Source organism: Hakea prostrata, chromosome 3 (genome assembly GCF_041222555.1).
Source record: "Hakea prostrata isolate BN-2017 chromosome 3, UWA_Hpros_2, whole genome shotgun sequence".
Classification (NCBI taxonomy): Eukaryota; Viridiplantae; Streptophyta; class Magnoliopsida; order Proteales; family Proteaceae; genus Hakea; species Hakea prostrata.
Genome location: NC_142602.1, coordinates 42,950,563 through 42,964,832, shown reverse-complemented (window position 1 = coordinate 42,964,832; position 14,270 = coordinate 42,950,563). Strand labels below are relative to the sequence as shown.

At 38.7% G+C, this 14,270-nt stretch overlaps 1 protein-coding gene across 2 annotated transcripts; it reads left to right on the top strand.

The window, feature by feature from the left end:
• Positions 1-4,854: 4,854 nt before the first annotated feature.
• Positions 4,855-10,084, top strand: LOC149022315 (putative galacturonosyltransferase 12). 2 transcript variants are annotated; one of them, XM_089150441.1, is made up of 7 exons: positions 4,855-5,322; positions 5,409-5,452; positions 5,552-5,713; positions 7,614-7,777; positions 7,874-8,204; positions 8,291-8,593; positions 9,231-10,084. In XM_089150441.1, the coding sequence occupies exons 1-7, from the start codon at positions 5,112-5,114 to the stop codon at positions 9,513-9,515; spliced, it is 1,500 nt and encodes a 499-aa protein (XP_089006567.1). In that variant the 5' UTR covers positions 4,855-5,111; the 3' UTR covers positions 9,516-10,084. The 2 variants fall into 2 exon arrangements, with proteins under 2 accessions (XP_089006567.1, XP_089006566.1); XM_089150440.1 differs by having other exon boundaries at positions 7,614-8,204.
• The last annotated feature ends 4,186 nt before the right edge of the window (positions 10,085-14,270 follow it).

Below are 14,270 nucleotides of genomic sequence, written 5' to 3'. Positions count from 1 at the left end.
GGCTGGATTTCACATCCTTACTGCCCCTCAAATCCTTGAGTGTCTTGAAGAAGGGAAGGCATTTTTCTCCCGATTGTGAAATGAACCGTTTCAATGCAGCTACTCTTCCCGTTAGGCATTGCACATCCCGAACGGTTTTGGGAGATTCCATGTTCATCAAAGCCTGTATTTTGGTTGGATCGACCTCGATAGCTCTTTGAAACACCATGAAACCTAAGAATTTCCCTAACAAAACCCCGAAGGCACACTTTTTCGGGTTCAGCTTCATTTGGTATTTACAGAGTATCGAAATACTTCAGTCAAGTCTTCAATATGCCTTGATCTTGCGGTGCTTTTACTAGCATATCGTCAACGTATGCTTCCATATTTCTCCCGATCAGATCCTTGAATATTTTGTTTACTGCCCTTTGATAGGTTGCCCCCGCATTCTTCAAGCTGAACGGCATGACTTTGTAATAGAAACTTTCACGATCAGTCATGAAAGCAGTAAACTTTTCATCGCCTTGATTCATGAGGATCTGGTTGTACCCCGAATATGCATCCATGAAACTTAACATTTCATATCCAGCGGTGGCATCTATTAAAAGATCTATCCAGGGTAACAGATAAAAGGTTTTCGGGCAAGCCTTGTTGAGATTTGTGTAGTCCGTACACATTCTCCATTTTCCATTTGCCTTTTTGACCATCACCACATTGGCTTCGTGCTTTTCTATAAAGAAGTTTCTCCTCTTCTGAATAACTAGTTTTAGCTTTGGATCTATCCAAAGTTTGTGCTTCGCCACCTGTCGATCTATTCCCGGCATATCCTCCGCAGACCATGCGAACACATCACTGTTTTCCTGAAGGAAAAACTTTAGTTTCGTCTTGAATTCCTCCAGCTGCTCAGAATCGATATGAGTAGTTCTTTTTTCATTATCAGGATACAGCTGGATTCGCTCCAATTTCTCCATTGGCTCGGGCCTTTGCATTTCTATTTCGTCCTGATCATCCCATATCTCTATTGGCAATGTTGTGGCCTTTCTTGGGCCCTCCTTATCTTTAGCACTGTCTGGAGACTCTTTGGTCAGAGGAAACCTGACCGATTCCCATATTAGTTGGGAATTTTATCTTCAGATGCTTTGTCGAAACTATGGCACCTAACTTTGAAAGGGATGGCTTGCCAAGGATGACATTGTAAGCTGGAAGTTCCTAAACCACCAAGAAGTTCACTCGAATTGTAGCTTCTTTGGGGAAACTTCCAACTGATAAATCCAGTTGTACTGATCCTTCGGCTATAGCTGATGATCTAGCAAAGCCGTAAAGATGCGTAGATGATGGCTCCATTTGATCCTCTTCGACTTTCAACTTTTGATTAGCCTCATATGATAAAATGTTTGCAGCAGACCCTATGTCAATCAACACTCTGTGTACCTCTCGGCGTGCAATTTCTACTTTGATGACTATGGCGTCATCGTGAGGTATACATACGTCTCTTTCATCTTCTTCACCGAAGGTGATCGAACCCTCACCATTCGGTCTCTTCCGCTTCTGGGTTTCTCCAGTTCCAATGAACTTGGATTTGGCTTGCAGTTTTCAGAGCGACTCAGGTTCGGGTCCTCCAAATATTGTTAGTATGGGTGATCGAGTGGCATCGATCACTTCTTTGCCCTTCTTAGATTGAGGAGCCTCGGTTGGCCGTTCCCGACTTACTGAACGCTCTCTTTTGTCACCGGTTCTACGTGGTTTTGTCTGTCTCCCTTTGATGAAGCTGGACAGGTGACCATGCGATATTAATCTCTTGATATCGGCCTTCAAATGCCTACAATCATTAGTATAGTGATCGTAGTCCTTATGGAAACGACAATACTTCTCCCTGTTTTGCTCCCCAGGCTTTGTTGGAAGCTTCGGTGGACACTTCAGGATATTCTGTCTCTTGATAACATTCAATATGTCTGCCCGAGGAGTATTCAATGGTGTATACTCACTTTGATTGGGAGACTTCTGTCGCCACGCCGAACGAGACCTTCCAACTCGGTCCCAAACATTTTGCTTTGGCTTTTGCCTTTTCTCGGGAGCTTTCTATTCTTTTGCAGGGGCCTTAGTGTCTCCCTGACATGCATCCAAGATCTCTGTTACCTCCGCCTACTTCTGACACCTTTGCACTAGTTCAGCATAGGTGGTAGGCATGTCCTGAAATAATAACTCCAAGAGTCTTCGATTGGTGAGTCCAGTGAACAAAGCAGTTTTAGCTACCTGTTCATCTAGATTCTCAATCTCCATTTGTGACCCTGTTGAATCTTTTCAGGTATTCCCGAATTGATTCACTTTTCCCTTGTCTGATGATGAACAAGGTCTCCTCAGTCTTCTTGATCTGTATTCCACTTTGGAATCTACCGATGAATTTTTGCGCCAGCTCCTCAAAGTCTGCGATCCTTCCCGAGGGAAGATTAGAGAACCACTTCTGTGCTGCTCCAGTCAAAGATGAACCGAATACCCTGCAAGTGATTTCATCTGAATTACCAACGACAACCATAGTTTGCTGATAATAGTTGATGTGAGCTATAGGATCTCCCGAACCGTCGAACGAAGAAAAGGTTGGTAGCCGAAAATTATGAGGAAATTGATATCCGGCTATTGCCTCGGCGAACGGGGTCTTTCTGATGACCGAATAAATGTCATCAGTTATTCTTCCTCTGGACAGTTGTCCAAGTCTCTGATTAATATTGGCCAACTCTTGGCCAATATGCATCGAACGGTCAACAACGATGCGAGCATTGTCCCAAACCGCATGGCTGGGAGTTGGTGAATGAGTTCTCACTCCTGCACCCAACCTTGTTGTTGAATGAGTTGTGCTTCCTTGCGGTCTTTCAAATCGCTCATCTCTTCTAAGGAGTTCTCCGGTTCTTCTTGGTTCTCTGTCCTGTCTCTAGGCGTCTTCCTAGAAATTCTGACCAACATTTTGGTCCTCTTGAAGCCTTCCTTCCCTTTGTGGGGAACATCTTGGTCGAAGAGATGTAATTATTTCCTCCCTTTCTCTTATACGCCTTGCTTCACATTAATCAGGAGCCTACGGCGCCACCACTTGCCTAGCCAACGTACGAAGCGTTTGGTTCATCTCCAGAAGTTAGAGCTTTAGTTGATCCAACTGTTGCTGGAGTGGATTAGGAGGATGCAATTGATCATTGCCCCCATGACCACCATCTTCTCGAACTTCATGGGGTCGACTTCCTTCAGGGATATCCTCTAGATTGTTCCCTCTAGGAAGTTGTGCGTCAACTTCTCGCTGAGCTGCCGCAGCCGCTGCAGCCAATGATCTGGTAACCATGGCTTTCTGAAGCAATTCCCACAAAAGGCGCCAAGTGATGTGTCCAAAATCTGCTCAGCCCTTAGATCTCCGATGGATGACCTGCAAAAACAATCGTCAAATGTGGCCCGATTGCTGGGGTCGGGAGTCCACCTCCGAAGGCTAAGTCAGCTGATGAACTGATCACAAAAGGCTCTGTTTGAGCACAGAGCAAAAGTATGAATACAAATATTGAGAATACGATTCAGATACCTCTCTTGAAAGTAGGTTGTGTTTATATAGGGTTTACCCTCGAATCTCCTTTGTTGGATTTACTCGAACCTTCTTCGGGTGGCCGTCCAATCTTAATGATTAGATCCGTTACTAATAGATCCGTTCACTGTAGGATAATGGATAACTGCACGATCATAGCATGGCAGTTACCCAAGTAAGCACGATCGTTTGCTCCCATAACTGCCGTTTAACCGTCTGCTTGATGATTTGTTGGCTCCGATTATCACCGATTCGAGCATGCTTGTTGACTGAGTCAGTTTGCTTCCTCAGCAAGTTAGCTCTTAAACTCGGCCCGCTCGGATGCGAGTCGGTTCCTTTCTTCCCGACCAGGGTCGAGGATCGAACCACAGGCGAACCCAGTTCAATTATGATTTCTCCCATATCACTACCAAAGTTGCTAAATTCTTAAATTTCAAACCTAACCCTCTCAAATAAAATGGTATGGATGTAAATAGATAGTCGAAAACTTGTCTTCAATCTATATCCATGCCCATTTCGCAGAATCAACTTAAGACAATAATTATCCAATTCCGACTAAATCAGTCCGAAAACCGATATGATATTATCTAAATCCGTCAGAATATAATAGGATGTGGATATAGTATTACCACTATTCTCTCCGAATCCGGTCCGTTTATACCTCTAAATAATAATACAACCAAAATCCCACATAAAGCTAACAATTACTAGTGTAAGAGTGTTAATGGCAATTCTACAGTTATTTGTATTAATATAAACTTATTTTTAGAAACAAGTTTTATTAAAACGTCATTTATGTTCAAATTGTATTTTGAGAATAAATACTAAGTTTGCTTTCAGTAACGTTTCCATTCTCAGAGACCAATTGGGTTCAGAAAGTCAATATAGAAAAGATTCCATTAGAAAATTCATGATTAGCATGGATTCTTGAATTCGAAAGTCCATAGGACTTTTTTTTTTTTTTTTGGAGCCCATCACCATTGCGCCACATAAGCATTTTTTTTTTCTCTCATTTGAACGCCAACTCTCCAACGGGAACCCCACACTTCCCTACCTCTTGAGTCCTTTGGCAATATTTATCGCAATTGAAGCATCATTTGGTTTTCTTGAGAATGAGAGAGAAGTCGTTTTCCTATAATGGAAGCTGTTCTGTCAAACTCAAACACCACACTCGTCAAACCCTTCTCTCTTTCTCTCTCCCCTAAAAGCTTCATTTGGTGGCAAAGCTAAGCCAATACCAAACGATTAAAAAAACTTTCTATAATATAAAAAACCAGAAGCATGGAAGAATATACACACAACAGCTTCTAAGTCCCAAGTCCCTTTCTCCCGAACAACCCTTCTTTTCCTGCAAACAAATAAGCCAGTAAACCTGAAACTACTTTTAGCCTAAATGTTAAGCAAAGGTTAGGTGAAGACTGAAACGTAACAGCCCTCTCTTTTTACGGTTCAGGTTTCTGCAATTGAGTTGGGTGATGTTACTGGTTCCTCCATCATCTTCAAACCAGACAACCGACATAGGCGATTAAGAAGAAGTCGCACGCGGCCGTTCAGTTTTTGTTTCTTGTCTATCAAAATGCAGCTCCAAATATCGCCAAGCTTGCGCCATGTAACGGTCTTACCTGCTAAAGGGGTGAGAGATTTTATCAAAGTCAAGGTTGGTTCAAGACGGGTTTCGTATCAAATGGTCTTCTATTCTCTTCTGTTCATCACTTTCTTACTTCGCTTTGGTTTCGTTTTGACTGCAATCGACTCCATTGATGATGAAAACCATTGCTCCACCATGGGTATGACTTGTCATGTGTTCTAGCCTAGCTCTCCTCTCTCTCTTAGTAGTTTCTTCCTCACTGTAAATTTCGATGCAATCATGCAGCTTGCGTGGGGAAGAGGATCTGGAGAAAAAGGCCTGAATCGATGGTAATGATTAATCTCTAAAGATCACAACGTTTTTAGATTAAATGTTAATGATTACTCTAATGCAGGCACGCGAATAAGATATTTTGATGAATATTGCAGAAGGTACCAGACGAGATATATAGAATGTTTGAAGAGAGTGGAGACCAATTAAAAGAGACTAAAGGAAGAACAGAGGTTCCACAGTCACTAGATGAGTTCATAACAGATATGAAGAGCAGCAAATCTGATTTGAAGAGCTTCGCTCTGAAGCTAAAGGCTATGGTGAGGACTTCCTTTCAGTTTTAAATTCCTTCTTAAGATAGCTAGCTAGTTACTTGTTTCTGTCATGTTCTTAACAAACAAGGATGCCGTTCGCAAGTCTACGTCTTAAAACTAGGTTGGTTTGTTTTTGGTTATTCTAAATAAATTATTAGAAACAGCTTTTTCTTTTTCTTTTTCGATAAAATTAGAAAAAAAAACGGTTGGTAGCAAATTTGGGGAAAAAGCTCTCTAGTGATTCTATCAGATAGGGCAAATTAGAAACAGGGCAGTTTGGGCATTCTAAGATACAATGGATGGTGAGTCATCATTTTACTTCATTATTGAGCGGAGTGGGTTGAATATATACTTTGAAACAGATAAAATATAGTGTATTAATATTTTGCGTACTCAGAGGTGTACATGTAATTTGATCATTTAAGATATTAAATGTTTGAATGGAGTTATAATCATTTAATTCAAAAACTGATTAAAGGGAATAATCATATTAAGAAATCATAATAATAGCATTGGTGGTTGAATCATATTTAAAATGCAGGTCTTATGTTAAATAAAATAATATATTTATTAGATTTTTCTTCCTTTCCTATGAATTTTCAACTAAAAGTATAGGACTTTTACAAGAGATCAATGAGATAAGAAAAATTACTTTACCACATAAGCAAAAAATTTCCTTCAATCACACAAGATTTTTCTTACTCCAACTCACCTAAATACAAAAGCTTATTTTTATCCCAACCCACCTATTTCCATTGAACGAACTGTGAGATCTAACTTATCCATTGTAGTGTCATTATTTTCACATCACTTTGATTAACTGTCCAACTGGTTGTCCTGGATGACAGTCCAGAAAAATTCAGTTCAGGTTCATCCATGGGGGGAGCTCCCCTTGGGCGTGGGGTGGGGCATTATAAGCCCGTTTTGGGTCTTTTTTTTTTTCCTTCTAGTTTTAAGTCTTTGGGCTATTTTTCTAGTGTAAGATATTAGCATCCCTTAAAGGTGTTAATCTGCAATCTAAACCGTTAAAATTGAATCGAACCGACCCATTATAGTTTGAACTAGCCCAAATCAAATTTAATGGGCTATGTTTGGGCTGGGAGGGGCAAAGCCAGAATGGTTTGGACTAGTTCAGGCCAGCCCTTGTGTGACCCTATTAGCCCGTTAGTTCTGCTAAATTATATATTTGGAGAGGTTTTAGTGGATTAGTTCTACTAAGCCCATTAATGACCGTGTATGCGTATGTGTGTGGATGTGTGTTTTTTGTTTTTTTTTTTCGTGTGGCAAATGTCTTAGTTTTCTATTAAGATATATATGGTGTTAGAAATAGAATTTTCTATTCAATGTTTTCTATTAAGATATATGTAGTTTTAGAAACAAAATTTTCTATTCAATAACATCCGCATTTATGAAACATCCATAGGATCAATTTTTGAGCTTCAATTATTTTATACATTTAAAGTTTAATTTACACTTTGTGCCATCAAAATACCTTTTGCTTCAAATGCTTTCTATTTTCTGCTCAAAATTTATTATTGGTCTCAAAACAGTTCCAACCTGAATCTAAACCATTAGCTAATCTGAACCCAAACCACACCACAACAAAACCGAATCAAAACCATTATTTTGCAAATGGGCTGTGTTTGGATTTGGTGTTTTTCAGCCCGAAACCGCTAAGCCTAAACCGAAATTGCCCCAAACTACACTGTTGACACCCTTAGCACCTTCCAATAGAGAACATTAGTAAGGATAAAGATAATAGATAGAAATGTCATTTTAGACCCTCCTCCAATATTGAATCCTAACCCTGTCCCTTTCTTCATCCACCTGATCTAGTATTGATACTTACTGTTTAAACACTTCAAGCTACTTAACCAAAATCTAACACTCTGGTTTGACAATTCAGGTGTCTCAGATGGAAGAAAAGACTCGAGCAGCCAAGATACAAGAATACCTATACCGCCATATAGCATCAAGTAGCATTCCAAAGCAGCTCCATTGCTTGGCTTTAAAATTGGCCAACGAGCATTCCACCAATGTGGGCGCACGGCTCCAGCTTCCATCTCCAGAGTTTGTACCTTCTCTAGTAAACAACTCCTTGTTCCATTTTGTTTTGGCGTCTGACAATGTCTTGGCAACCTCTGTGGTCGCAACATCTCTTGTTAGAAACTCATTGTACCCTCAGAAGGTTGTGCTTCACATCATAACAGACCGGAAAACCTACAATTCCATGCACTCCTGGTTCTCTCTCCACCCATTGACTCCTGCCATCATTGAAGTTAAGGGTTTGCACCATTTTGATTGGTTTACTAAGGGAAAGGTTCCTGTGCTGGAAGCAATGGAGAAGGATCAAAGTGTTCGGTCAAAGTTCAGAGGTGGTTCTTCTGCTATTGTCTCTAATAACACTGACAAGCCTTATATCATTGCTTCGAAGCTACAAGCGCTTAGTCCCAAGTACAATTCTGTCATGAACCACATACGTATACATCTGCCTGAGGTAATCATATAACTTCAGAATCTGGAATTTTTGAGCTCTACGGTTAATTTAAATTGAATAATAGAAATTGAATTACCATTTTGCAGCTATTCCCGAGTCTTGATAAGGTTGTCTTCCTTGATGATGATATTGTGGTTCAAACTGATCTCTCACCTTTATGGGACATTGATATGAGAGGCAAAGTCAATGGAGCAGTGCAGACATGCTATGGTGATGATAAGCTTGTCATGTCTAAGAGATTCACAAATTACTTGAACTTCTCGCATCCTTTGATATTAGAGAAATTTGATCCAAATGGATGTGCTTGGGCATACGGTATGAACATCTTCGACCTAAAGGCCTGGAGGAACACAAATATCAGTCATACCTACCATTATTGGCTTCAAAAGGTAGATTACGTCTTTACACTTCTCACCTTTGATCGCCATTCTTACTTAGAATGATCTGCAATTATTGTTATGGTTCCTATTTGGTTAGTAAATTCGTTTTTTTTTTTTAAAATGTGAAGGGCAAGATTAGTTTGCAAAATAATGAGCCCTGACAAGGTCGATCGGGTAGGGCTCTGGTTTAGCCATCAGGCTAACCTAGCACGGTCCTTTCCAATCCTGTGTTTAGTTAAATTAGAATTATTTAACCAAGTATCCTCCACTAATCACCTCTAGGGATTAGTTCAATTGGTAAATGGCAACACTCCATAATTAAGAGGTCGACTGTTCAAATCTCCTTCGTGCCACTAATACATATACAAAACTGAATTAGGGCGAATGAAGATGACTTGGGCCTAGGAGAACTGTGACAAGGTAGGGTTTGGGCTTAAGTTCTCAAACCCTGACAGGATGGATAGGATTTAGAGTTAGGGTTTAGATTCCTATGGTAAGGTTGGGTTTAGAGTTCAACCCAACCCATTGATGTGGTCAGTGGAATCCCAGTCTTCGACTTTTTACAACCTTGATCGTGCCACCACTCACCTTATTTTGATTGATACATGGACTTCGTAATTTTTTTTCTTCTTTTTGCTCCTCGCAGAACTTAGAGTCAGACTTGAGTCTTTGGCAGCTGGGGACATTACCACCTGGTCTAATAGCTTTTCATGGTCATGTTCACATCATCGATGCTTTCTGGCACATGTTGGGGCTTGGCTACCAAGATAACACAACTGCTGCGGATGCTAAAAGAGCTGGTGTAATTCACTTTAATGGCCGAGCAAAGCCTTGGCTTGAGATAGCCTTTCCTCATCTTCGGCCACTTTGGACAAAGTATATTGACTTCAATGATAAATTCATCCAGAAATGTCATATCAGAGCTTCATAGCTTGTAACATATTGAAGATATGAACAGAGCGGTGATGTAAGACCAGACATGAGTGTTTGGGAGTTCATGGAGCTTTGACAATAGTAGGAAGGGGAAGTGAGGGCTGAACAAGGAGATCTCGATCTACACTTTGCTACTCGTTCTCTTATTAATTCCTAAAAAGGAAAGAAACCCTTTGAAGTAGCTCTATGCAAAAGGAAGATTCCTTAGAAGAAAAGTTGTATTCGTCATCCGAGGGCTACTATGTTTATTTTTGGGTGTTAAGTTTACCATAAACATTCACACAAAGAACCCAAGACTTAACGTGGTTTGGCATTCATTGTGAAGCTTAAATCCACGGCAAGAAAACCTCAATCAACGTTCTTCTAGAGTGCAGTTTCATTATCTTTAAATAGAAAAAAGTAAGAGTTCTACAAGAAGTTAAATTCTAATATTACTCCCCTTTTCTACTAGTCTCCTTATAAAGTTGGGAGACTAGCAAGTTACATTCATAACATTGGGTGAAATATATCAAAAGAAGAAAGTAAAGAAGTGTTTTTAGATTGAAATGGAAAAGAAGATACCGTAAAATAATGTGATGCAATTAAAATATTTTTAGGGAAAATTTCAATCACTCTTGTACAGTTACTTTCTATTTGTTCTTACTCCGCGGTAAAAGTTTCACATTTGACACTCAGAAAAAGATGAAATTTAACTATTTTTCCCTTGATATTTCAAAATGGCTAAATTATCTTTATTTTTACCCTTTAGTCGATTATAATAATTATTTTATGTTATAAAATAAAAAAGATAATTATGACAAGCATTACATATTTATAATGGAACTAATATCTTATCTGATATGGAAATACCATAGTCTACAAAAAAAAAATATAATATATGATTCTTACACACAATAAGATGATCATAATATGGAATGATGGGTTCCTAAGATCTTCGGTTAATATAGGAATGTGAATCGCCAAGATTGTACACTGAGATAGCTAAGGTCTTCATTAGGAAGTTGCATCTTTTGGTATAATCTCTTTTTTTTTTTTGGGGGGGGGGGGGGGGGGGGAGTAATGGACATTCATAAATAAATATGATTTATAACACTCCACCTTGGATGTCTATCAATAGATAATGTATATCTTTAAAACCTTACTAGGAAAAAATAATGTGGGAAAAAGTCTTTGTGAAGGAAAAAGAGTACACAAATCTAAATAATATGTATTGGTAGCTACCTTATTAAAAACCTTATCAGAACAACTCAGTGGGGCAAAACCTTGGTGAAGGGAAAAATAGTGCAGCAAGTATTTTACTCCCCCTGATAATAACATCATTGAGTATCTTTGAGTATGCACATTCCAATATCATATACCAGTTTCTCAAAAAATTTGAAATAAGCAATGCCTCAGTAAATAAATCAGTCAAATTATCACTTGAACGAATTCAGTGAACATCGATTTCACAATTTTGTTGAAGACCATGAGTGAAAAAGAATTTGGATGAAATATGTTTCGTTCTATTTCCTTTGATATATCCTCCCTTCAATTGAGCTATGCATGCAATATTATCTTCATATAATATTATTGAAACCTCATTTTCTAGTAGAAGACCACACGCTTCCTGAATGTGTTGTATTATTAATCTTAACCAAATATATTGTCGACTTCTTTCATAAATCACTATTATCTCTGCATGATTTGAAGAATGGACAGTTATAATTTGTTTTGTTAAAAGCTATGAAATAACTAACCTTTACTTGTGAATAAATAACATATTTGAGATTTAGTTTTATGTAGATCAGATAAATATCTTGCATCTACATAACAAGTAAGTTGATGTTCACATTCATAAAATAACATCATGTCAATAATTCCTCGAATGTACTAAAATATATGTTTAATAACATTATAGTGTCTTTGTATTAGAGAAGAGATAAATCTTGCTAATACACTTATAGAAAATTCTGTATTTAATTTTGTAATATTAGTAAGATACATTAATGCCCTGATTGCATTGAGATATGATACTTTAAGACAAATAAATTCTTCATTATTTTATTAGGGTCAAAATGAATCTTTATATATGTCAAGCAATCTCACAACCATCGGGGTACTCAATGGATGTGTTTTATTCATGTAAAATACCTTCAAAACTTTCTCTATAGAAGTTGATTGATGAACGAATATTCTATCCATCAAATGATCAATTTGCAAACTTAAATAAAACTTTGTCTTTCCAACATCTTTCATTTCAACTTTCTTCACTTAATCTATTACTTTTTTAAGCTCTTGAAGAATTTCAATGATATAATTATATACATTTACTATAACAAGTTAGATCCATATCCTTTAATAAACGCACAATAATGAATCATTTGTATGCTCCTCATTTAGTAAATATTCACTAAGGAGATTATACCATATATGCCCTGATTATCTCTGAAGCCTTATTGAATAAACTTCCTAGGAATTTTTATGTGCTTCAGGTATTTTGAATCCTTCAGGGATTTTCATATAAATTTTACATTCAAGTGAGCCTTATAAATAGGCTGTAATAACATTCATTAGATGCATGTCAAGTTTTTCATGGACTGCCAGACTAATAAGATATTTGAAGGTGATTGCATCCACCATAAGAGAACATGTTTCCATTCAATGCTTGGCCTTCGCGAAAATTCTTGTGCCATAATTCATGCTTTATATATCACGATTTCATTATTTTTCTTATTTCATTTTCGCCCGAAAACTCATTTGCACCCGACTGGCTTTGTCACATCCACCCACCTAGCTGGTACCCTATTTGCAATACCTGAGTGCATGATCCACAGCCTCGAAGATCAGGTTTAGGAACGATCATATACATTTAACACAATAACATAATCAAAAGCAAGAACAAATCATTGTATTCAAGTAATCTATTAATAAAAGTCAAGAAAGGATCTCAAAAAGATCACAAAAGAATATCAGAGTGCGGAATAATAAGATACCAAATCCAAAGACAACTATTGAGTATAGCGGAAATATACTCCACAAACATATGATGAAGGTAGATCGAAATCTAAAGCAAAGCCCTAAAGCTAATGCAAGTAAAATAAAAGTATAGAAGAAACAAGAGAAGTCTAATCAAAATCTTCAGTTAGCTCTTCTTCTTCTTCAGTCTTCATCTTCTTCACCTTTGTGTTATGCTCTTGAAGCTTCAGATCAGCATCTAGCGCACGATCCCATCGGCGAATAAGACGATGCCGGCTGCCGTCAATAGGAGCCGTCAATGCAGTCCAAATCCGAGTGTTCCCTGGGTGAAAGGGGCCACCATTCTCTTTCTTTCCTCAATGGTTCCGATCAGGACAAGTGGGTTGGTTCGTTTCGTCCTCCTATCTACGCAATTCTCTGTCTTCATTCGTGAGGGCGAAAGGTAGTTGTAGATGGTCAACTGTGAAACGGCGATTCCCCCTACCTCACTATTCATTACCTTGTCCAAAGACATCCGGAGTTGTACCATATATGGAAAGGTCCTTCATGCTGGTGCACAAGTTCTCTTTCGGTCCTGCAATGTCATCTAAAACAAGTCCCTCGAAGGGTAAGCTCAAAAGAACTTAGCAAGTAATCCAAACACAATAAGCATCTTCACATGTATTCACAGGCAATCATATACACAATGATATGAAACAATATACGTAAGTATGCTTCTAACTCTATGCATGTATGCTGGTCTCTAAAGGCAGACATGCTTTAAGTCATAGCACCATACTTTTTTGGGAAGGTCATTCACTCTCCCTCAGCCATCTTGGCATCTTGGGTCTGCCGGTGGTAGCTGGGTAAGGCATCCCTCGGGACATTCCATGGTTGGGGTTTATGTCACCTCTCTCTCACATCACCATTTGGTCTAAGTATTGGCGCATGTCAGGGTCAAGCCTAGCCAAATGCAAGTCATCTACTTGGTTATATCAACTCAGGTCCAGATACATCCATTCCTCGCCCCGGCGATCCTTTCTTGGTATCCTTCACACTAGAGTCAGCATAGTCTCAGACTACGGACTCATCAACCCTACTAATCATCCACAAATAATAGACGGGAAGCTCTCATGTCCCCTCACGGATTGGTTACCGGTCTTGAACGCCAATGAACCCAAGTCTACTATTTGCACCCCTACCAATAAATGGCCACCACAATGTGATTCATGTCCCCTCATAGGTTGGTTACTGATCTTAAGCGCTCATGAATCCCCATTGCTACCACGGGTCGTTCAGTCTCAATACCCTTCTGAATTGGGTCTGATATAACAGGGGTATTCCTAGCCAAACACTGCTAGACCAAGGAAAGTGTCCCATACCACTTCCATTGATTCCAAAGATAGAAACACCAATAGGGCATTCCCCATTCCACAACTACGACTTAGGCATCCACATCACATCATGATTCCAAACATATCATATTCACACTCATATCCACGTCATAGTCCATACCTCATTCTCATAATCAATAATCAATTCTAATATGTAATTCACAATGTGGACAAGCTACTGTAGTTGTAGAAGTATTATGATGTAAAAGAAATCAAACAGCAGTAGTTAAATCATGCATTCATGTCATAATACATAAAGGCATGCAAGTAGGAAGTAGGCATATTTTGAGTTGGAATACTCACCTCGTAAACCGAACTTATAGTCTTCAAATAAGATATTAGAGAACAGATCCAAAATCACCTAACAAGCTTGACAAAACATGTATAGGTCATAAGAAGAAATTCCAAAAGATTAGAGTCGAAAT

Excerpts from the sequence above, each read along its gene's own strand:
- LOC149022315 (XM_089150440.1), top strand. The coding sequence starts at position 5,112 with ATGCAGCTCCAAATATCGCCAAGCTTGCGCCATGTAACGGTCTTACCT. Across the intron at positions 5,323-5,408 it reads AAACCATTGCTCCACCATGG|CTTGCGTGGGGAAGAGGATC; the intron begins GTATGACTTGTC and ends GCAATCATGCAG. Across the intron at positions 8,205-8,290 it reads TACGTATACATCTGCCTGAG|CTATTCCCGAGTCTTGATAA; the intron begins GTAATCATATAA and ends ACCATTTTGCAG.